This window comes from Stegodyphus dumicola, chromosome 7, assembly GCF_044657685.1.
Source record: "Stegodyphus dumicola isolate Sdum_Otavi_A_Nest chromosome 7, ASM4465768v1".
In the NCBI taxonomy this organism is placed as follows: domain Eukaryota; kingdom Metazoa; phylum Arthropoda; class Arachnida; order Araneae; family Eresidae; genus Stegodyphus; species Stegodyphus dumicola.
This window is the reverse complement of record NC_140774.1, coordinates 27,740,195-27,766,256: the sequence shown is the minus strand read 5'-3', so window position 1 is coordinate 27,766,256 and position 26,062 is coordinate 27,740,195. Positions and strand designations below refer to the sequence as shown.

The window sequence follows — 26,062 nt, the reverse complement described above, 5'->3', positions numbered from 1 at the left end:
TGTATTTTTGCCTTCTCGCGAAGTGAGAACTGAATTAATTGAATGAGAAATACTCAATCGTCTGTGAAAAACTGTGTCTTTTTTGCTTTGTTTGCTTAATTTCTTTTATATCATTCTAGCTTTATTATAGTATTTGAATAGAACATGTGGCAACGATTAGATAATTCTATTCTTTAAATGATATAAATTTTGTGCATTATGAGTTATAATATGAACGAAATATATAAGTTAACTCTTATATAATTATTGGATTATATAACAGTTAACTTAGTTTCCGTTATATAATTATTATATAAGTTAACTGTTATATAATTATTAATACTGTTAAGTGAATCTAGCGCCGGTGTGTCGCTATGGTAAACAAATACTAGAGTGAATTTTAAAGAATGCATTTATTCTATTGTGGTTTATGCGCTGTTGGCGAAGTAGATTCAATTCAATCCAATATGTTTAAATGAAATGCAAGAAAAAATGCGTATAATTTAATTTTCTACAAGGAAGTCATGTGGTGTACACATCAGATTTTTTATAAAAAGTCATTAATTAGTAAATTTGAATAATCATTAATATTCTCAAAAGTAAAGATACATCCTTATAATCCTTATCATAATATGATATAATCCTTATCATAATATGGTAAAAGGGACATTCATATTTGATGATGAGATTATAATATTGTTTTTAAAACGAAGCTTCTTCTCACTTTCTAATAATTGTAGGTCATTTATTTAATAATTTCAACCTGACATTTGCCGATACATTCCAAAACGTGATTCAGGAGCATTAGTTTCCTACTTTTGAAACGAACAGGGAATCAATTGAAAGAATGCATCTGTAGTTGTTATTAATGCCTGAAATGTTTGTGGTGATAAAGTTTCTTTTATTGGGACAGACTGTCAAATATGCTATTAGAAAGAATTAATCAAAATAAAGAATTCCTAATGTACTATACCAAACAAATATTCAAAAGAACACTATGCAAAATGTTCAAACTAGAGTAAATGTATGCGATGTTATGTTAAAACGAAATACTTGAATAGGATTGAGAACAACTACAAATTTTTTAAATAAATGTAAAAATTAAAAAAGTACAAAACGAAATATAGATAAAAGTATTATTTACCTTAGCGCAAGTGATTTACATTCACTTAGAATAGCAACATATACATACAAAAAATCATGACCACGAGTTCACAACCACACACTACCACAAAAACACATCGACCATCTGGATCACGTGACGTTTGCCCTTCAAGGCCATTATAGAGTATATATATAGCTATAATGGCCTATATATATAGCTGTGTGTATATATATAGTATACTAGCATAAAACATAAAAATATATCAGATACGAAAAAAGATAGAATTGGAATTCGGAAATGAGACTCAGATTTTGGACTTTTTTGTTCTTTCTTTGTCTTTTTCTGGCCAGTCCGATTTTTTGATCATACGGCCGGCTTGCGCCGGCTAGGAGGATCGGGGCTGTGCTCTTATAATAATAATAATAATAATAATAATAATAATAATAATAATAATAATAATAATAACAATAATAATAATATTGTGTGACATGAATGTGAAAGACGTGCGTTCCTTTTGCAATCTGTTTATACTAAAATAAAACATGCACTTCTTTAATTTAAATGGATTTATCTCACAATAAGAATTTTAAAGATATTATGGTGAAAATGCATCTGTGTCTAAAGCAGAAAAACCTACAAAGGAAGCTTGGGGAATAGTAAATCTATATTTTAAATTAAATTCATTTTAAGCTGCAGCTATCAAACATATTATTTTCAAAATGAGTTAGATATCGTATAATATCGATGATGTGTTCCATTAAAATTACTTGCTAAAAAAAAAAAACAAAGAAGCAATTGACGCTATTAAAAAAAAGAAGAGAAATTATAGCTTTTATAATATGTCAACGCAAAATAGAAGCTAATCACAAGTATCACTATTTAGTCTCATAATATAATTCTATCGTATTATAACATAATTCTTACTTAGAGACATTTTTAGGAACAAAAGTCGCGTCTAAGACATCTGAATTTATACTTTTAATTGGTTTTACATGGTTTAATCTTTTATAGAGACAATACGTTATTTCGAAGCAGGAGAAATAAAAAATGAGCAATGCGGAACTCCAACAACGGACCTCTCGAATTCGCGTCAAGCGTGCTGACCACTACACCACGAAGGGATGCTAAGAAGGTGGGAGAAATACCTTATATACTTGCCCTTATAAAGGACAACTGGGGTTTTAGGAGTCCCAATCGCCAAATCCTGGTGATGAAGAATCATTCTTCACCACTTTTTAGTTCGGGTACCGCTGTAGAGTCATTAGGTTATTTCGAAGCAAGAGAAGTGAAAAATGAGGAGAGTCCTCGCTGGGACCCGAACCACGGACCTCTCGAATTCGCGTCGAGCGTGCTAACCACTACATCATGAAGGCATGCTAAGAAGGCGAGAGAAATATCTTATAAGAGAATTAGTTACTGAGTCTGTTTGTGACATGCAAATTTTTTCTTAATTACCAACATTAATTTAAAACTTAAAATTAGCCTCTTATGTGAAATTGCCACAAATATTGCAAAGATCTTGTAAGCTGGAACCTGAAGTGGCATTTCTCAAACACTAAAGAGAATAAATTTTCTACTATTTTCAATATACATAATGGTTTCATTAAATATTGTTAATATAAATTCGTGTGTACCAATTTTTAGACCCACGTATATATCATTTCGTATAATGAATCAAAACACTGCGTAATTATCATTTACCAAAGCTGACTATTCCGCAATGACGGGGTAGTTTACCTCTTTAACAAGACCTCTGTAATTTGAGATAAATTCTTAACACCGTCTCATTATTTAAGAATGCAAACAAGTACGGAGGAATTTTCGTGTTATGCCCATGTTCTCAGTCTCTATATTTGTGGTGGTCAAATGCAGCCAAGTCACATACTTTATCATACAAGTGCAGCACTGTGAAAAGGTGGACTCAATTTATTTAAACTTAGTATCTAGCAAGTATGAGCGATGCCGTGACAACAGATAATTTTCTATTTCCTGTTGTCTCTAATTCCTTGCGCTTTAATGCATGTGGTGTGGGTGTTTATACCCCACGTGATATAATTTTGAATGTGACATAGAAGATGATACCGGCGTCGGTGAGAGTAATTTAACCAATGTAAAAGAATTTAAAATTAACCCCCCCCCCAAAAAAAAAGAAGCTGTGGACCTTTTTCTATTTAGTTTGAGTATATTGTAACATAATCGTATTACAGTTGCACTGAAATAGCAGTAAGAGCAAAAAGCTGTACTTGTCAATTTCTGTGCTTAGAGGATTAAATGTTTGCTTGGTCAAGCAAGCTTTAAATTAAAGATTATATTACTAAGATAAATTAATGTTTAACTTACTTTATTTGTTATGGTATCACTTTATATTGCTATTAACATATGAATTATTTGGTTTGAATACTATTGGAAAAATTATCTCTGCCATTATGTAAGTGCCTGCGTTAAATGAGAACCATTTTGTAGAAAATTCATGTAAATATTTGTTTAGTTGATAGTATTTTGGTTTCTGTGTTTTTGTGGTATTATGCTTTGCTATTTATTTGTTTGTTTATATAGTGCATTTTATGTAAAAATTTTTTGTTTATTTTTTAGTCGAATTTGTGACCAAGCAGTGCGTTTGTAAACGCTTATTTAATTTATTATATTGCATATCTAGCAATCCAAAGCCCAGACGAGAAAGTGGTTAGTGACCCTGACTGCCTAGGTCCGCGTCCATGGATGTAAATTACCTGTCTCTTAGTAGGAAGTAACGGTGGCCGTCTATTAGGCGCCTTCATAGTAAAATAATTACCACTTTGGGCCTTAGTAGTAGCTAAAATGGCTAGTACCTTCCATAATAAAATAAGATTTAGCATTCTTAATCGATCGACAGCTTAACTTTAAAATTAGCTTAATTAGAACCTGAGATATCTATATACGAATTTTTATATACGACATTTTTGTAAAGCTTTCAGTGCTTGAGCAATTCTTGAAACATAGCTGCACTGAAATCAAGAGTCAATTAGTCCAGTTATTGATTCAGAGTCGTGCAAGTTTAACTTAGTTCCTACTGGGCGATTTTTGCTTTAGCGTTTGCTGTGTGAGTTGGTAACTTGCAATCTTTTTCACCTTTCAAGGAACATTTTTCTCATCTCTGCTATTATCCGTATAGGTATTTACCTATTGCTGCTCCGGTTATGATTTCATTGAATAAAATAATAAAATATTACTTTCCTCCTGTTCATCTAGTGCAGTTATTAAGGGCATCTGCACGAATCTATAGATCTCAACAGTATGATAGTCATTCATTGTGGAATGTTACTCTTCAAAAAGATTTATTATACGAATTTTACTCTTTTTAGACCAGAACTAGAAATTTGCCGAATTAGACATCAGACCTTTAAAGGATTTTTATAAGGATAGAATTAAAATTTTGTATTACATGCAGACATACATACGCTGAGAGCTTCAAAAGTATCTAACGATTATGTATTTCTTCGGTAACTAGTTGTAGACCCTTACATCTGGTTTCATAGTTCCAGTTTAAAAATGAAACGAATAAGACTGGCTGTTTGAATATAAGAAATTGAATCATGGTAACCTTTTAGAAACACGCAAAATATTTAAGTTTTTGTATGTGCCCTCTACAGGCAAATTTAGGTATTCTCGCAAAAGGGGACCTACCGGGCAGTATCATTTAAAACAGGTAGTCTACTCTGTGTCTGCCTTTGGGTATTGAATACGAATCACGCGATACACAGATCTGATGGTAAATCATCAACCGAATTTTGTTGCTCCTGCTTTGGTGCCAAAACTCAGACGACAGTATGTCTATGCAATCTCTTTAAACGAATAATTGTTGGAAATACGAGAGGAATAACACCAACGATGCTACTTTGTCATTTTGCTGAAATGTAGTGGCAATCTGTCAGCAACGGGAACAAACTTCTGGCCATGTTGAGAGACATCAGCACTTTGTTTGTGTAAATGAAAACTAGAGATGCCTATTAAGGTTGTTTTATATATGAATAAAACAGTCAAATGAAAACTGTAACCAAATGTGAAATAGCACTGCTTCAAATGAGCGATGCCAAACAGAATCGCTTGAATTACATTTTTAAGGCATTTAAAATACAATGTCAACAATGGAGGGATGTAATAGATCTTCTTCAGGGACACATCAGTGCGTTCTTTGGGTAAAACTGCATAATTCAATATAATAATTAGGTGACATATATAAAGTTGTGTAATATCTTTTTAATTATTTATTTATGAACGTAGGAATTGGCAAAGAGTTAAATAATCGGCTTATTAATAAATCAGGGCAATATATAATTTGATCATTTTTCAGAGTCGGCAACAAGAATTAAAATTCAAACCTGGATGTAAGACGTCAGCAGTTTTCTGTTAGTGTCTTGCACTTTGTATTTTGTCTACCGTATGTGTATTTAATATGCTATCTGATTCATTAAAATATCTTTCTAAATCATTAAGCCCCATATCTTCTTCATTAACTTCTACAGCCCACATGGAATCTACTTATATATACTGCTGTTTTTCGTGTGGTTTAGTACGGTAATGTTATCAGGTTCTTGGTCTTTGATCGTGGTTCACGAGTGGAAGGTCACCAGATGGGTGGTAGATCACCTATTGCGAGAATACCCAAAATTCTGCTTAAGGTATCATTCTTTAATTTAGAGAAGATCGGTTTCAGTCTTGTCTAATAAATTTCTGTCTTTAAATATCTCGTTCCTGGAAGATAGGAATCGTATTCTGTGAAAGAGACTGAAAATAATGTTTTGGATCAATTTATAGAAAGTTTGTTTGTGGAGTAGGCTCTGCCGAAGCACGAAGCTGGAAACAGGAAACACATACAATGTTCTCTCCGAGATTTTGATTCCGGACTTTCCGAATGCTAATCGGACGTGTTTTCTGGTCAAATCACGAAGGAACTCGGTAAGAAAAAAATACCTTACACATTTAGATATTAACTCCTCAAAGAAATATTGTTGAGGAGAAAATAGACCTTAAATATACGTACATACCACACAGTCCCATGGCAATACAATTAGTTTCAGCGCATTACTGATGTCGTGAAGGAAGTCATATACGGCAACACTGGATATTTGCTCTCGTTTTGAGTGAAATAGGCCTCGTCTTTCTATATACTGCTCCAGGGCCATATGTTGTTGACTCGGAAATCGGAAGTTGCGGTCTTTCAACCTGGTTTACCTTGACTAAGGGAAACTAACAGCTGAAAACATAGATTTTAAAAGTTTTATAAAGATTGTAAGCTTCATATTTTAACATTTCTATAAAGTGAATTTGAACTTTGTGTTCATTTTTATCTATTATAGCAAAAGAAATTTCCATTTAAAAGCTTACTTGTAAAACTGGATTTAGCGATATTTGTGCATAGCCGTAAGTATTTTATTAACTCTAATTTAAATATTTTTTATGATAAGAAAATGGTTTTTTATAACTATTTCGATTAGAAAAACATTTTCTTGCTGACTCTTATTTTTGGGCATTTATTAAGAATTATTCTCTGATGCATTTTAACGTGACCAAATTATCGTATTCTGATAGCGTATTTGATTCTTTTCTTAAACTGAAACAGGTCACCCACTAAAATTCAAATTCTTCCTTAATTACCTACGACCAAGGAAAACAATTTTTCTAACCAAGCATAATTATCTAGTTATCAGACTAAGTCTGAATAAATAAACATGTCTGTGCATTTACTACGAGCAAGGAAAACTCTCACTTAAGCAAGCAAAAACCTTCGCAATGTTTCTATTTAAAACATAACCAATTAATAATTTCAGAAGATTAATCTGTATGTTTGCTTTCAAGTTTCCTGGCCTTTTGGTAAAAAGTTCCAGATATTCCTTGATTTATCAGAAAATGCTCAATTGCTGATATTTTGGGAAAAAAATGCAAAACTGTCCTGATTTTTTGGAAAAGGTTCCAAAATAATCCCTACTTTTTCAAAACATATCAGTGCCCTCTGAACGTTTGGAAGAAGTTCCCTACATGCCCTGATTTCGATTTGCTTTTGGAAGAATTCAAGATTTTCCCCGCCTTTTTGGAAAACGTAACTTTCGTAACTTGACTTTGCAGGAGAACCACAGGTATACAATCAGGGTTCAAATTATATTTTTGTCATGCATTACGTTTGAAATTCTTTGTATAGATAATCTTAAATATTAGACTATAAATCACGCAAACAGAAACTTAAATTTTGTTTTTGTTCCTTGGAAGGTTTAATACGATTAATTACTAAAAATTCATAAGTAAATAATTTCCTCCTGACATGCCCTTTAAAATTTATTTTAATCAGATCCTTTTCGGTATCAAAGAAAATTTATGGTGTGTATCGGATTATAACCCTTAAAACCTGTCAAAAACTTTACGCTGCTCTTGAAACAGCTGCACAACAAACTAATTTGCTCATCACTGTCATGAACATGGATATGCGTTGTCTTCTCTTTGGAAATCCTCAATAATAATAAATATTTGCTATTTGCGTAATCTTCTATGCTATAAAGTGCGAAATGGTAAGAATTTCGTATGGTTGCTTTACCCAAAAAGCAATTTCACGCTAACGTTTTAAATAAAAAATAAATGTGGTTTAACTTTTACTATGATAACAAAGAAATAAAGACGATAAATATACAGATATATTAGAATTAAATAGGCAGAAACATAGAGAAATTATCTAGAAATGAAATTGTTTTATTTGACAAACTAACGAATGCCTCTTGATAACTGCAAAAAACAGCCAATTTAATCTTTCTGAAAGAAGAGCTTTAATTTTAATTGTTTTAATATTCTAACAAATGCTTGATCTATTATTTCAAAATTCTGATTTCATTACTTGATTTTGTCACTTCTAAATTTTAATTTAAAGTAATTATGTAATCTAATAATTCAAATGCGAATTTCTATATCTTAATTACAGATAAAATAAAATCATTTCAACGATGAAATGTTTTTATAATAAAGTGGCGAATGTTTTCTGAAACCGTTACAGAATCTTTAATATTCTTTTGTTCGAATCTGGTGTAATCCACTTCGAATCTGTGTAATTAAATGATTTGTTCGGATCTGGTGTAATTAACTGATATCGTATTGCTCCTGTGAGATTTTGTCAAATTATGCTTTACTCTATCTAGTGATTGAAAAAGCGGTGCATTGGTATACCGAATAGTGGTATTTTTTCGTGCTGTTTTGCAATTGCATGAAACCGATATTCCTAAAGTAAAATACGGGTATTTTCGGTATTAGCTATAAATAATATTTTTTTAATTAAAGGGTTTAACTTATTGGTTACCAGGCAAATATGGAAGGCTTCAAAACAGCAGTTATACATTAACATTAGCAATAATTGTTTGCTCTTGTTAATTTAAATCACGATTATTTAATTTACTTATGTCTTAAGCATTTTAAACATTTATAATCAAATATTAAAATTTAGATTTTGATTCAGTATTTATATTTACTGTTATCTTATGCAAGTAACATATTTTCTTTGAAAGAGTATATAGAACAGCAAAAAGAAAAACCGGAAATTTAATCTGAATGAGAACGGCAAATTTGGCCGAGACTTGAAAACGGTTGTAAAGACTTGACATACCAGGCAATGTTGCAGCCATTTTAGATCCTAACTAAATGTTTATTTTATAGATACTTTTTATGCAACCGTACCAAATATTATTTTATAGAATTTATAATATTGAGTACAAAAAGGGAAATAAAAGTAGCGTCTGTTATTTCCAAACTACTGTGCCTCCCACTTTCTCTAAAAGATACTTTGTTTGTTTTATTATTGTAAAAGATACTTTAAAGAGCAAATTCAGAATTTAAATTAGTTTTCTGCTATTATGTAATATGTAAAGTGATAAGGAAACTGAGCAGTTAATTTCGGTTCCTTCTTTATTCAAAAGTATATTAAATGATGAGAGATGAAATTACATTTCAGAATTCTTCCAATATTTCATTAAATATTCATTTTAACATCATAAAAATATTTAATAATGTCAAACTAATTTATATTTTTGTATTCATCGGCTATGATAAAATATTTAAGTAAATGACATAAGTATACGACATTCATATACTTTAAATGCTTTGTGGACAAAATGTTTCTCCAAATTCATAAATAAAACAAATTATTACATAATATCCGTCAGAAAAAAACTCCACCAAATGAATGGAAATAAAAAGGACGAGCAATAGCACTTTTATCTCACGAAGATAAAAAGGAGATGTACTAATTTAAGGTACATCTGGCATCTGGCAATCTAAATAATGGCAATTTTTATCCTCAGTACAAAACTGTTTATTATCACTGTATTCGAGTAGTCACGTACCAGTGCAAGAACTAATCATATAATATCATCATGCGAGCATAGTATTCGGATTAGCCTACGATGACCTACGATGGTCAGGCCTAACCTTTTTAACTACAAAATAATAAAGGATATATATCATTTTAGTAACATTTTGGTAAAGTAAGAAACATGATATTTTAACAACTGCCGTATTTGTGAATTCTTCTAAATAACAGCGTGTTCTAAATAACAGCAGTTTTCTGTTGCGTGCGTACGGGTTCGTTTGGAATTGATTGCACAAGTCCGATGAAAAATAAATAAGATTTATTATTATCACAAATAAATAAAACACAATACTTCAATTTTCTCAGACATTCGTGCAATATTACAATATTTCACAGTAGTTATCTTCTACTCAAAGAACTAATCATATTAACTTAATTCAAAACAGCTAAAGAAAGCTAATCTGCGAATTCGCTACAGTCAACAAGAGCAGTTTTCTAAGCAGACTCTTAAAACAACAACAAAACTAACTAACCTCGAATTGAGAGGTTTTCCTCCTATTTCTAAAATTTTAAATCGCGCGCGAGAATTTTCTGGAACTTTCTCGAAATCAAAAAGAGATATTTATTTATTAAATGTTAAATGCACGCGCTCTTGTATTTTTAACTTTCCGGCTTAGCTTTCCTTTAATATTCATCACGCACTACACTGCACGGGGAATAAAGCAATTTAATTTATAATTGTACCAACATTAGCTATTTAAATACCAAATCCGTAACAATACTGCTGCGTACATATGATATAACTAGAAAAATTGTAATACCGTAGCTAAATTAGAAAACCTTGTGAAATAGAACATTGAAGATCTGTGTAGCTACTATTCGTTGAGTTGTTGTAAGAAGTAAAAAAAGGGTTAAATTACCCTTTATTCCAACTCAAAATAAAGGAATAGATAGCCCTTTCTCGGTTTTACAATAAGTCTCCACTTGGGATTTAACTCAAAGTAGAAAATGTTAAACTAATCTAATGCTAACTAAAATAAACCACAGCTGCACAGAATTAACTAACAGAGTTGGCCCTTATTTAAAATCACCGGCGTACAGCCGAATAACACTAAGATTAGACTAGCAGCAACAACGTGGCCAGAAGGCAGACACTCTCCTACGATCTTCTACTCTCTTCTAGTGTTCAGCTAAAATACTGGTTTCTTCCTTATTTACATAAAACGTAATCCTTTAAACCAGCTGTTCTCAAACTTTTGACTAACGCGTACCATCTAAACAAAAACTGAAAACCTTTAGTGCCCCCACTGTAAAGTACTACTACCACCACCACTCTTGAACAAAGCTCAGATCGCATAAATTTACGAGTATTAGAGAAAAACCTCAATCAGGATGTTGGGGTTTTAATTTTTGAGTTTAATAGTTAAAAATGCCTTGCATCTTCGAGTACCGCCTATTTTTCTCTGGCGTACCACCGGTTGAGAACCCCTGCTTTAAACTCATTGCGGTAGGGAAAATACGTGAAAAATAAAAATGTAAAGGAAAGACTTGTTGCAAAATAAAAATAACTATTTGAAAAGTAAAGTAAACCCTACTAAATGTACTCATGTAGAATGTCAAAAATTTCACGGCAAACATCTTCCAAAATTTTTCTTTGTTTTCTTTTAGTGTCATTTCATTTTAATATCTCTTTCTTATACTGCTTCTTTAAATATGAATAAAAGCGATTCTAATTATTGAAATATTATTATCGCAAAATCCGAGCGGCTTAACTCATCAATAACTACTGAAAATGTTGTAACATCAGCAAAGGAGAAAGACAAAAATTTGAAAATGTAGCAAATATGAGAATTCAGTGTAAACCGTGGCCAGAAATGGCTGACAGAATTGGCTCGACATACCGAGTTTTCGAAAGAAACGAGCTGAATATTAAATATTGCTGGTAACCTGTAGGAATGAAAGCGACATGAACTGGTATACTTGGTATACTTTATTTACATTCTGCTCGTATGTTCAGGAAGTTGTGACCATTAGGAGGATAAATTATGAATAAATTCTTTTCGTTTCGTTTCATTTGTACTTCATTCATTGCGCAAATTACAAAAAGCATCAGAAAGGCTCTATAAACTCATTTAAAAGAGCATATTTGCGCGTGGTTCAAAATAATATAACGCATTTCATTCTGATTTATATATAAAGAACAAAATAAGTCGATAATCAGTGTAGAACATACTTGTCATAAATACAATGGAATATTATTAATTAATAATATACTAGACTTATCTGCAACAAATTGTTTGATAAATTGCATATTATTTTGAAATAACGTTATTATCAAAGATTTGTAAACTTTTCCCACTCTGTAAAACAAAGGAAATTAAATATATATTTTTTGTAATTAAGAATGAAATTATTAGCCAATTATAAATGAGTTTTCAAATTAGGAAAAAATTAAACGCTTTTAAAGAAGAATACGAAAGCAACTGTTTGAACAATCCGATGTTTAAAAGTGTCAGATCTAATTTTTTCCATATTTGTGAATGATTACAGGTTAAGAGTTTATCTAAATAAAACTCTTGTTTCATAGAGGGTGATTCAGAAGTTATAGAATATATAGCTATAGAAATTTGCTTTTCATTATCCCGTTTGATTGTTTTAGTTTCATTTCCATTTTTGTTTTTTCTTGTCTTTTGTTTTCTTTAGTTTTCTGTTTGCTTATTTAAAGAGTTCAGAAAATTATGAGCTGTATCTGCTCACAAATAACACTGACAGCAAAGGAAAATTACATGTGTTAATGTTTTATGTCAAATTACGTGTTAAATTATCTTATGATTATAGAATCTTATTATGCATAGTCATTGAACCATATCACACAACTAAAATGTTCATTTGCATTTTTTATTATTCCATTCAGGCATTTATCTCTTAGTTCTTTTGAACACAGTTGCTTTTCCATCATAAGTACGAAACTTGGTGCTAATATTTAATGATGCAGCAAATAAGTGACAAATTAAACCGACTTACATTAACTATAATAGATTCTCATACTGAAATAACTTACTAAAAATTACATTAAAACCAATTCATATTTTAAAGCAGTTAGAAACAAAATTTAAATCAATTTGAAAAGATACAGAATCATAGATAAATATAAGAATACAATTAAAGACCAAAAATGGCCTTCTAAGGATAACTTTAATCTTTTAAATATAAAATACTTACAAATAATCCTCTAAAACTTCATTCTTATATTTATGATTTAATTTTATTTATACGGAGCTCCAAACATGCCTCTTAAATATGAACTAAATTTATATCTTAATGTCTGAAAATGTAAGCATTCGTGTAAAGTGTTCCCAAATGAATCCAAGATTTAACTAAATTGTTATATTATATATATATGCTATAACGCTTGTTCTGCCTCCTTACCGTGGGCTTTTGAGGTGTAATCGAAAAGCACACGATATGGAGTAAGAATCCGGTTGACATTCGAAATGTTCGGAGTTCGACTACTGGAGATAGCATAGCTCATGTTTCAAGTTTTCTGCTTCGACAATCCTAATGACAGCATGACGATTATGAATTCTAAGGCATTTATATCATGATTTATGTTCTGTTCTATGTAATTTAGTCCAAATTTTACACTTATGATTTAAGGAATTAATATTTTGTTAGCTATATTCTCACTTTACAGTAATTACATTGTCAGGGTTTTATGGTCAAATGCTTCCCATAAAGGAAATGCGGACCTGAGCAGAAAATGGCGTGAACGGTCAAGCATGAATGAGCAATTACTAAGAACCGACCTTATCAAGGTTGTCAAAAAGTTGCTTACGGATCCCATGTATCTGCAGTACACAATTGTCCTTGAATTCGGCTCTGTGGGTAGTGAAACTGATTGCTAAACTGAAATCAAGGATGCGAGCTCAACTTCAGCATACATTTTGGCTGTATATGAATATTTCCCTCCCAACAGACATTCTTCGATTGTAGTATCTTTAAAACATGGTAAGATAGATGCTATTCCGTGATGTTAATGATCTAGTGAAGCATCTTACAGAGGTTCACTGCTATGGTTTGGAAAGATAAGCACAGGGTCATTATACGATGCTTCGCTTAAGCAGAGGAACGGGGAATAGTATTGTTGTATCATCATAAAGTCCTGATTCTGATGAGGCTCACTGCTACGTTTTCAAAAGATAGTATGGAGCCCTAGTAGGATGCTTTACTTGATCAGTGCCATTGTGGATTAGTATCTTATCACCAATAATAATTAATGCACTATTTAGCTGACTGTAACTCAATTATACCAATATCTGTATTTTAACTATCCACAATACTCATTTATTGTTCACGTTGTGAATGCCTGTTGACAGTACTTAAGTTGTAGCCATTTGTACATGTGAAGCTGAAATTGTTCTCCTCACCCACAATGCTCCTTTTTTGACTCGCCCAGCATTTGTTTTGTACTCCCCAGCATTCGTCATGAGCACAATATGCATCAAAGTGGACTTTTGAAAGAACTGGAACAGATCAGTTTACTTCTCTCTTTCGCCAAACATAGGCCTAAGAAGCTGGCAATCCAGGAATGTTTGTAACAAAGTTAATTCCGTCAGCGGGCCTATCGGCCGATATGCTAACTGCCCCACTGGATCAGCTGCCTCACCGTCGGAGGAAAGAAAGAAAATAGGATGCTTCCTTCGATCAATACGGCATCACGGCACAGTGTCTATACCATTACATGGTGCCTCGTATGTTTCTTCCTGTGTTATTCTGGTATGTCTTGTCGCCCAGCATTCTCCAGGATAAGATGACTAAATGATTAGTTGTTTCAGTCATTTCTGAAAAATGCTTTCGAAAAAGTGTCCGGTATTGAAGGAGTATTAGTTCTTTAATTATTGATATAACTAACCTAAAATACATGTTTCGTTGCCTAGTCAGTCCTAGCAATATTTGCAGAGGAAAGAGAAAAGGGGAAAGTCATTTGTTAAAAATGTAATCTTTGGCATAAATTGTAAATAAAAACTTATCTATTTTTAGAAGATATAAAACAATTATTTTTGGCTTCTGAAGAAGAGTAGCTATGTCTAATGACCTCAAAATCTGAAAATGTACACTCAAATAAGGTTGCTTTTTGCCTTATTCCTCTAAATCAGCGTTTCTCAACCTTTTGACTAACGCGTACCATCTAAACAAAAATTGAAAACCTTTAGTATCACCACTATAAAGTACTACTACCACCACCACTCTTCAACAAAGCTCAATAAATTTACGAGTATTAGAGAAATAACTCAATCAGAATGTAGGGTTTTAATTTTTGAATTTAATAGTTAAAAATACTTTTTGCGTACCACCGGTTGAGAACACCTGCTGCTCTAAATCTTTGTGATAAGTCATATATATGCTAGCTTTTATTCAGAACAAACAGGGGGCCGGGAACAGCCAAGAGAATATCACAAAACATTTCTTGCTAAGCACATCAGAGATGTTATAATAATTGACTGATAAATAAATATGCGTACTAAACTATTATGAAATTATTAACTAAATAAAATATTAAATATTGATACTAAAGCTATTTATATATTAATATCAAAACTATTTATATATTGGTATCAAATTTATTTATGTATTGATATCAAAACTATTTATATATTGATATCAAAACGATTTATATATTAATACTAAATGATTGATAAAAAATATGTGTTTGGTAGAAATGTTAATCATGAACTGAAAAAGCATTTCTGAAATTGCTGAGAATTTAAAGTAGATTTTTGATAAATTTCTGCAATGCAAAGAAAATTTTCAATCCATTATCTCATCTTATCTTTGCATCAATAACAACGAAAGTCGACACTTATCAGTGAAAGTACGACGCTTAGAAGGTGGGGAGAGGTAAAACCAGCTGGTATCAGAAAGCAAGTTGGCAATACCTTTGGGTCTGCGATTGCAAAGCGTAGTCAGGGTTGGTTGACTTCCCGAGTGCTGTTTCCCCCCCCTACATCCCCCGATTTTGAGAAATGACCCATTTCACTTATAAAATAAAACAACTCAGCTGAAAAGGAAGTTATTTTGCAGTTTGTTGTTGCACGATCTAATCTAATTTGATAGCGGCATTTTATTGGCATGTTTCCGCAAAAATATTTTTTTCTCAGATTTAGAAGGCACTTCAATTAATAATTTTCTAAATTGTTATCAGAATTAACTAAATAATAGGATTATAAACATTTGCACAAAATGGAAAACGGAAGACGGTATCCTGATGTTTATTTGATGTCCAGGTTTCCAGATTTGGATAAAGAATTGAGAAATTTTCTCCCAAAAGAAGCAAATCTTGTGATTGTACCAATAACAGGTATATTTTCTAATTTAATCTTAGTAAATGTTAAAGTCTTATATGTTGCTGGTATGAAAAATTTGATGCAGATATTATTATTTACTATTTGATCTTTATACGGTGACATACTGTGATAAAACATTTCTACTGAAATATCAAATATTAAGTCATTCAAATAGTTGAATAATTTTCCTTTTTTTATTTCCATTTCAAGATGTCACCTAAATTAAAATGCTTACAGTGATCTAAAGCAAAATTAGCAATGAATTTTAAGTTACTAAATTTAATACTAATTTTATAGTACGACACTTCACCCTGTCAATCAATATATATTCGTTTTTATTCAAGTATTAAAAATATAGTAATCACGATAAAAATTTTGTAATTGCGATTGTATTTTTGCATAGGGTGCTTGAAAAAGGCAGATATTAATTTTATGTTTTTAAATATTAGTCTTAAACATATACTTCAAATTTAAAGTTTCTTAAAAAAAATTAGAGAATTTTGAAATAATTTTCAACAATGCAATTGATACGGCTTTGTAAAAACAGAATTTAACGTTATGCATTCCTTATGCCATAAAGATTCCAATAAGTAAAATATTTGACATGCTTTTCCGAGATAAAAATTGAAAGATTCTGTTACAGCGTTGCAAAATTTTCGGAGATATCCAAATACGAATTAACAAGCTAAAATAATTTTTTCAGGGCAATTACAGATACATTTCAAGATATCTGAAATCAGACTCAGAGTTAAATACGGTTTAAGCGGTAAAAGAAAGAAAAGAGTTCTTTGTTTTAGTGGTTAATGATTCTGTCCACGGAAAGTTTTCTCAAATAAATTTGTTGATGGATCCATGAAGTTATGTCTGCGAATTTAATAAAATATTAAAATGCTTTCATCTTAATATACAGAAACATAACGAATATTTTTTTAACTTCATGTTTTTCAGAAATGTTACTAAAATGTTACTATGATGAACTGAAATGTTGGATTTCATATTTATGGAAATTTACCAACCATGGAGTAAAAACTATTTTCATAAAGGTGCGCACTGTACTTTGAAAAATCTTATAATTATAGCTACATGCCTACAGTAAGTATTTAAGAAATTAAAAACTGTAGCTCTCTTTCTTGAACATCCAATGTATAACCATTACTTAATTTTTATAATTTTGGAATATATCTATGGAATTGATTTTGATTTTATAAAATATTTTATGACTTATATGCATGATTTATATGTATTCATAAATTGCTTAAATTTTCAATATTGAAGTAAACTTATACCGAACAGCTTTGATTGTTTTAATTAAGACAGTTCAAAAGTTTCGATTATTCAAAATGAGCATTCCACCTGCGAAATATATTGAAATTAAAATTTTTGATAAGTCGAATTTTAGCTCCAAAAAACCATACAACTTTCTCGAATGACGTAAAAATTATTGTCGTTTTATTTATTGTAAGCTGAAGTCAAATATTGATTTCAAACTATGAAAGCATTGAGCAAGTCACAATCGCAATGATCCTAAATAATTAATTAATTGAATATTAGATAATTATTTAACGTTTCTTAATCATAAATTAGTTTAAGAAATAATAAAATTCCTATGGTATATGATAATGGGTTCCAAAAGCTCAGATAAAATGGGCTTCCGAATTAAAAAAATCCATCATGCTGTGTTCAAAACTTCTGTAAAACCCGTGAACGCGATGCATTTTACATTCTCGTTGTTTTCTTCAAACGTATCCACAGACTTACTAGTGCAGCCAACTAGCGTTATAAACGACCCTTTGGGTAAAAGGACATTATATTAAATGGTCGTTGTATGGACTGATGCTCGGAAATTGTCAAAAAGTTATTGTTTTATTAAATAATGAATTAAATATTAATTAAAACTAAATGCACGTTAAAATAAACTCAGTATATACACCTATTTTTTTCCCTTTTATGGCATATGTATTACCTATACTATAAATGTCTTCTGAAAAGCGTAGATTTGGATTTTATATGCTTTATTTCATTAGAAATTATGTCTTTACCCTTTGCGTTCTTTCCTCTTTTCCTCCTCCAAATATTACTTTATTTACAGCTAATTAATCTTTATTTTAATTAGCTGTAAGTAAAGTAATCTTTGGAGGCGTCGAAAGTTTTAAAATTTTTAGGTTTCAGAAGCAGTTAGCTTATCTAGGGATTATAAAATCTTTAACATTGTGTCGGTTGATAAATTGATAACTTAGCTAAAGTGGAAACATCGGTCAAAATTACGAAAAACCACAATGTTACTACAAAAGTTAAATCGATTAAAGATAAACAAAATTATTAAGGCGATGTTGCCAGGAACTCAGAGAATATGCGCGAAATTTGAAGAAGAAAAGGGAAATGATGAAAGCATATAAAAAAATAAAATAGGTAGCTATCACACTTTTCAGTTTAAAGAAATTTGTTTCATTCGTATATTGAACATGGGCATAATGAATGATGATTAAGAAATATCTGCTGATGCGCTGAAAAGACATATTATTACAATCTTAATGCTGATCTTTAATTTCTGAGAAGGCTGAATTGTAGTATGGTGCAAATCTATTCAAACTGTTCGAGGTAAATGGTTTCAAATTACTCTTAATTTATTGGCTTAATCACACTTAAAAATGCTTGCTTATAACGTTCAGACATCTCATTTTACCTAATTCATATACAAATATCCCTCTTTTTACAAAAATTAATAATAACAATTACCAATGAAAGCAATTACCATTCTTTGAGTTTTCTCAGACCGTTAGAGGATATTATAAAATCATACAAAATTGTTCTTAAAATTTAAAACAATATTAAAAAATAATGGTATACCTAATGAGATATATGCTATAAAGAACTAGAACGCGTTTAGTGTAGTTTCAAACAACAAAGCTAAAACGAAAGCAATCAAAAATTACATTAGATACGTGATCTATATTTTTATTTGAAGTATTAAATGCAAAATCGAACTATAAATCTGCTGGAAAAATAAGCAACAAAGGTAAAACAACAATTATTTGATAGATATGCATGAAATTGATCCAAGAGGTTGGTGCAGCATTACTAGACCAGATAGCAAACAATAAAGCAAAGACATACAAAAACACATATATACGACCATCACATCGCGAAAGACCAAATGTATTGGAAGAATGTGCAATAGAAACATCACGCTATTAACGTATAATAATACGACACACTCCAGCTGAAATGCATGCCTTTTACAACGGCAAGGCAAACTAGTAATAGTGTCATTGATCGCTTATTGTGGCAGTGGCGCCCATTCCTATAGTAATGCATGTCGGAGCTGGTCTAGAATTCCCAGCGGCACATTGCGACCTGCTATCTGTCGTTCCAACATGCCCCACACATACTCTATGGGATTCAGGTTTGGTGATCTAACTGACCACTGCAGAAGTGGAATGGTTTCATCACTTGAGTTCTATGCGGACGAGTGTTATCGTCCATAAATACCGCGTTGGTATCCATTGCAGCGATAAAAGGACGCACAAGAAACTGTACAATTTCGTCGCGATGTCGAGCGGTTGTGACGAAACCACCAGGAACTACGTAGGGGTCGGTGTGGCCGTTCGTTGCTATCCCAGCCCATATATGTAAGCCTCATCCTTTGTAATGGTCTCTTTTCGACGAAGTTCGGTGCCCAATAGTGTGGCCCTAGCTCTTGCTGAATCAGTGCCCTTCGGAAATAGTTCTGGATGTTAAATAGAGACTCGTCCTTAAAGAGTATGTGGCTCCACTGCTTTGGGTTGGAATGCGATGTTCATGGACCTATTTCAACCGCGCTCTGACATGCGATGGGGGCAAAACAACACAAACCACAGGTCGTCGGGTGTACAGTCCACATTCTTGTGGCCTTCGCAACACAGTTTGGCAAGATATGGGCCATCCTGCAGCAGCAGAGAGATGAGAAGCCATTTCGATCCCTTTGGTATTAGTGACACTGCGATGCACATTCAGCTCTCTCGTAACAGCGGATTGTCTTGCACCAGCTTGAAACATCTCGACAGCTCTTCAATGCATTTCATCCAGAAAATGGTGCTTTCGGCTCGTGCTATCCGCTTTGCCTATTTCGGATTACACGAACTGTCACTCTTTGCAAACTGACGCTGGAGGTCCAGCATGCCTCTTTTTAAGTCGTCATGGTGTGACTGCTGGATTGCGTTTTACGTATGCTAATTTTGGTTGCTTATTTGCATTCGGCGATGCAGCCTGTACCTCATATGTAAATTGTGTATGTTTTAATTCCTCTTTTTACATTCGCATCATTTTGCATCATCAAACACTAAAAGCGTTTGTTGCTTATTTTTTTAATAGAAGTGTATTTTTGGTTTTATTTAAGCTTCAGAGTACTTCACAAAGTGTCTTTAAGAAATTAAAAGATAGCATGTTTTACGTAAAATGCATTTTTGTGTCTTTTTGCTAAATTGTTTACATTAATGCTTTTACATAATGTTTTTGCTGAAACAAAGCATTACTGAACGCACAGAAAACATTCACTACCGTATTCACATGTGTATTGGTCACATATTTTTACCGTATATTTTTTATGATGTAGTCTATTCACTAGATAATAAATAATTTATTATCATTACTTGCTTTTAAATGTTTCAAAATTATGAAGCTTATAATCAATATCATTATTTGAAACTGAGAGCTATATTTTGTTTTTAATTTGAAACTTCACTGTCACAATCAGCATCATCTGAGACTTCATTTCCAAATGATGCGAGATACACAGTGTTGTTTTCTGACCAATCGAATGGGTGTGATACTGAAATTTTATATACTATTTCTTCTGATGTCTGTTTCCATGAAGCCACGCTACATTCAGGCATACATAACAATGTTATTTAGTATGTCAAGGAAGAAAGGCATACCCTTAGGCGCAGAACATGTAACTGAACTTGGTAGCTATCAGAAAACTATTGCGCTAATGGAAATTGAATCCGAATGAGTTCATGTCGTGAAGTGCCTTTCCCAGTTAAACTTTCCGTAAATTCTCTTTTACGATTTTCATATTTTGAGCAATTCTTCTAGTTTCGAATTAAATCATTTCAACAGGCACAGGAAACCCACATACCCGAAGTTCACTGCTAGAACTCAACAGATTGAGTTTCCAGGTTGAAATATTTTGATATCTTCCTACAAGAGGGTTGTATGTTTTGCGATGTTCTCTCAAGAGTGTCATTTGTTTGAATCTCAAGTCTCGCTTTATTTTCCTCCACACCAAAATTCCTTCCTACCATGCGATTTCCATTTTCTTCTGCAATGTACACCTTTTTTTTTTTTTTTTTTTTTTGTTTAAACATTGCTGTGACTCGATTATGTTTATGACGCATTAATAGGAGCTCTAAAATTAAGTGTTAAACGTCACGTCATCCCTCCATTTGGAATTTGTGATATTCCCATATTTGTGCATATCGGAGTCTCAATTGTAATTACTAAGCGAATTCTAAAACTTTCCTTTTTCCCAAGTATAGCATTTCAGAAACCTGTTTCTGTTACATACATATGCTACTTAAACACGAGTAATTTTAATTACTTTCTTAAGCAGACGCAAACACCAAATTTTCGATTGGAACCATATGGTTTTACACTACTATCATTTTTTACGGCTCAGTAATTCCTGCCTTGCTTTGGTATGCAGATTTCTTTGCCAAAAATTTCGAAATACTTTTTCTTATTTATTTCATTTACATTTCCCGAAGTTTCATGATACATAAAATGCATTTGTATTTAGAGATTGAAAACTATGGTAATTCTGCATAAAATGTAAAATTTTATCGGTGTTTGATATTATCCTGAAATTTTAAATGTTTTGAGACAATAATCTTATGTTTGACTGTTTTCTTAATACACTAACTGAAAGATAAAGCTTGTTTCACAAAAGATTTAAAATTATTATTGTTGTATTTCATGATTTGCAGTCTAAGGAAGCATACATAATCAATAGTGAAATTCATAAAAAATGAAGTAAATCGATATGAAAATGTAAAAAGTATTATAATTGTCTTCATTCTTTATTTTTCTTTATTACCAATGGCTGTTAATAAAATTTCAGATAAGAGAATCAAATGGGATAAAAGTATTCAACTTTCAAATGAAGAAATTGAAACTGTGCAGAAAGCTGAAGTCCTTGTTATTGATAGTTCTCGTCTGGCTAAGATACTTTATCAGCTTCCTAACGCAAAGTGGGTTCAGGCTACTTGGGCTGGTAAGAAAAAAATTTGCAATTATTTCTTGACTAAGAATAAATATGAATTTTTTTAAATCAAATTAAAAATTCTCAAGAAAAGATGAAAATAAATCTATGAAAATAAATTCTAAAACCACGTCAGCTTATTTTCTTTTATTTTACTTTCCTGAATAATGTTATGCTTTTAAACTGAAATATTAAAAATGTTATTGGAAGAATTTTGAAATTGCATCCGTTAACTTTTATTTAAATTTTCTGAATTGTGTTAAGATTTTGTAGTGAAATATAAAATATATCCATTGAAAGAATTTCTGAAATTCCACCACTTTTATATAATAAAATTTCCGCATCTACATTGCACAGTGTATGTAAAATTTGATAACTCAAAAGTAACATAATTGTTTTTCTTAATAAATTGTATTAAAACATGGGCACATACTTTTGTTCAATATTTAAGTATCACATCTTAAACTGAAATCAGAAACTAAGATATTATTACGATTCTAACTCATAAAGTTATCGAAAAATTAGTATTTTCATTGGCAGTGAGATAAAATGGATTGATTTATAAGCGAAAACGTTTGCCTAAGAGGATAAATGCCTCCGAGAAGTATATATGTTGAGGGAAACTGTAACTCTTATTTTTATTCAGTTACGAAAGATCTGTATAAATACGCTTATTTCAACAAGAGAAAAACCATCGTAGTTTCGTTAGTTTAGTTACTCGGATTTCCTTTAGAAAGCAATTCACAGAAGTATCTCTTACAAAGAAAATATCACGCACTCATTGCAGTCATAACTAATTTTCTTCTTTGGTTTCGAACAATAAACAATGTGACATACTTTACGTATGTCAAATTCTTTTATTATTTATGTTTATTATATTTTATGTATACCAAGTGCCTTCGCGGTGTAGTTAGAAACGTACCTAGTTAACAGTCAGAAGATTCGGAATTCAAATTCCGCAAAGGCATTAGCTATGTTACTGGCTATTTTCATGTTTCCTTCTTAGACAAACCTAATGACTATACAATGACACTTACTAAAATCAAACACTGAATTTAAGTTATGTCTTCCTTATTCTCCAAGTAAAGTATTTTAGTTACTGGATACGGAAATCTAAATATACTCATCTTTACAAATTTGCAGTAACGCAAATCTGAATGAAGGCGAATGTCCGGGCTTAGGATCGCCCTCTGAAAAATCGCATGAAAAGAAAAAAAAAAGGTTTTTAAGGAGCTATACAAATATTATATCATTGTCAGTGAGTCCTGTGGGAGTCACTATCTCTAATCAACATCAAACGGCATCATTTCAGGAAAATGAAGAATTCCAAGGGGACGAATTATCGATTTTTTATAAGTGAGCATTTGGCACCGTGATATTGTTACTCATACATAACAAAATACTGTGGTAGTAATAAGGAAACCGAGAACTGAAGAGAACTGAGCGTCAACAAGAAGTACCTTTTCCACACTATTTTTGTTCTGCTTTGCGTATACCTCACTTTAAAAGCCGCTAGAACATAGCACTTAGTGTAAGTTTGTTTATTCCATCAACAGTACCCCAGACGTTGATAAGCGTCTTACCCAGTAGATTAACTCTTCTGTCAACAACAAAAAGAAGTCCAATAGTGGACCACAAAATGTGATGAAACAATGGGATTAAAGACATCTCATACGCATGATTGTGAAAAACCATACAGCTTCTCGAATGTTGGCGCAGAGTTAGAGCTTTGCTATGAGTGCAACATTGTCTGATTACACGAGTCAGCAACATTTACTTCGCAGGGGACTGCTTGAAAGCATTCCTTCGGGGAAATTTTCTTGAATGTGAATCACTGACAATTTAGATACAATGTGTGCATATACATAGAAAATGGTGATAGCTCGGCGTCATGTTTTCTGGTGAGTTCTGCTTTAACCTATATTGCAATTATGACCGCATACGCATTAAATAGTATTGTAGTGCCATATTTACTCTTAGACACAGTAAGCACTTAAAACATTCTACTGCCCCATAAATTCTGTGACGAAACTTGCAATGAAATTGCTTGTGGTGCCCCTTTTCGCAAGCCCTTGAGCACCTTTTCGTGGTACCGTCTTTCCTAAATGCTCTAAACACGTGCTTATTATGCTTAATGGTTAATCCAGCAGCGGGTGTGCACCATTTTTCAGGATGCATTTTACAGCATTATATTAGACGAACTAAAGGCGTGAGGGTGAGGAGTGCTACAGTTGGAATAGGCAGTCTTTATTAGGAACTTATGGAATACTGGTATTCTCAACTGCAACTATTACAACGGGGAAGTTACAGACTCCAAAATCTTCCTTACACTTCTGGTACAACATTTAACAAGAAACACTCTCCCAGTTGTTATCCTTAATATCCAAACATTTTTCTTAGGTTCGCAGGTACGGGTTTTTCCCTGGTCTATCCATTCACAAGATATATCATGCATTGAATATGTATGAGATATGGTTATAACGCAATTTTTGACTCGTATTGAAGCAGCCTACGAGGCAATACTTCAGGAATGCATCCAAAGCCTCTTAGATCTGATACTACCATGTACAAAAACTCTTATTTCCGTTGGCTTCCAAAATGCTGATTTTGTGTGACTGAATATGATTGTATTGGTCTAAACTGTAGTCATTAATTTGTAGGACTATCTCTAACTCACGGGTTAAATTCTTTCTAATCCAATAATCCCTTCGGGGTGCAGACAATTTTCACAAACATGAATGTGCATTTCTTTTCAAGTGCAAAGTAAACGACTAAAATTATAGCATGTAAACAGATGTTCAAATTTACGAAAACTTTCATTTAATTTAAAGGGAGGATGAAATATCAAATCAATTAGAAATAATGCAAATTTTATTTTAGGCATTAACATTCACAATTAATTTTTTGCCTCTCCCAAGGTGTGGAAATGATATTTGAAGAAGTGGAAAAATCAAAGGTATGATATTTAGTTTTATTATATCAATTAGAACTTTATTGCTTAACGCTTTCTTATAAACACATGAAAAGGATGTTAACATGAAATCTTTCTGTTGAATATAAAATGAACCTGTTTCAGTGTACTTTATAAATTATATGTCTTGTTTATCTTGTATATTTAAAATGTAACTAAATATTTCTTGCCTTTTTTCCCTTTCATTTTTCTTGCTTGGTTATTTTCATTTTGAGGAATAGCAAAATATTCATATCATGCTTAATTTCTCAGTGCAGGCTTTAGGATCAGTTCCCGATGGCTTAGTGCGTAAGGTATAGTCAGTTTTCTTATGCCCAACACAAATACGAAAGATAAAATTCCTCTTAGAAAATCTTCCCTTCAGATACGTTTCTCTTGAGGAAGACGGCCTTCAAGATCTTTGTCTTCTTCTCTAATTGCATCGCCAACTAACCATTTAAAATAGCATGCATTAAGTTATTAAATCTCTCATTCACAAATAGTATATGAATGAAATCATAATTGCCTTTCTCAGAAAGGAGGGATGTTCTGCTTAAAATAAAGAATAGAAAACATAAATATAGGGGAGGGGTCATAAAATACGTTCCAGATATAGGGATTCGAGTTACCTGTCCGCTCAACCAATAGAGACGAAATTTCAGATATTGTTATTTGAAGGTACGCGCTTTAGATTGTGATGACTTAAACCAACACAGCTTCACGATTATGGTTACAGTGAAAACATTTATAAATTTTCGAATGGCAATACCCATTTGTTTTCCTGTGCAAATTGATCAGCACATCAAAAACCATAAAGGGCATTGGAATCATGCAAGCAAAAAATGACGAAAACTACCGCGTAAACATTTGAGAAAAAGAGATCATCATCATTCCTTATATGATATGATGAAGATAGTAGGTGGCCGCTGCGGATATTACTGTTTCATATTCTCCTTAACTGGGAAGGTAAAATCCAAGAACAGTGGTCACTGGGCTGGCGAAAATCCTCACAATATGGCACCAGCGCCTTTACACGAAGCTAAAGTGATTGTGTGGTGCCGCATCGCAAACACATTCGTTCTCTGTCCGTACGTCTAAGGACGAGGCCACTTGATGAAAGGCGGAT

The 26,062-nt window shown here is 32.2% G+C and overlaps 1 protein-coding gene across 1 annotated transcript in view; it reads left to right on the top strand.

Moving 5' to 3' along the window:
• The first annotated feature begins 15,463 nt into the window (after positions 1-15,463).
• Positions 15,464-26,062, top strand: part of LOC118185497 (uncharacterized) — a 33,176-nt gene continuing 22,577 nt past the window's right edge. Inside the window, exons 1-3 of the mRNA XM_085820006.1 lie at positions 15,464-15,762; positions 21,846-21,998; positions 24,905-24,942. Of these exons, the coding sequence (XP_085676132.1) occupies positions 15,645-15,762; positions 21,846-21,998; positions 24,905-24,942 (309 nt within the window). The 5' untranslated portion in view covers positions 15,464-15,644. The remainder of the gene's footprint in view (positions 15,763-21,845; positions 21,999-24,904; positions 24,943-26,062) is intronic.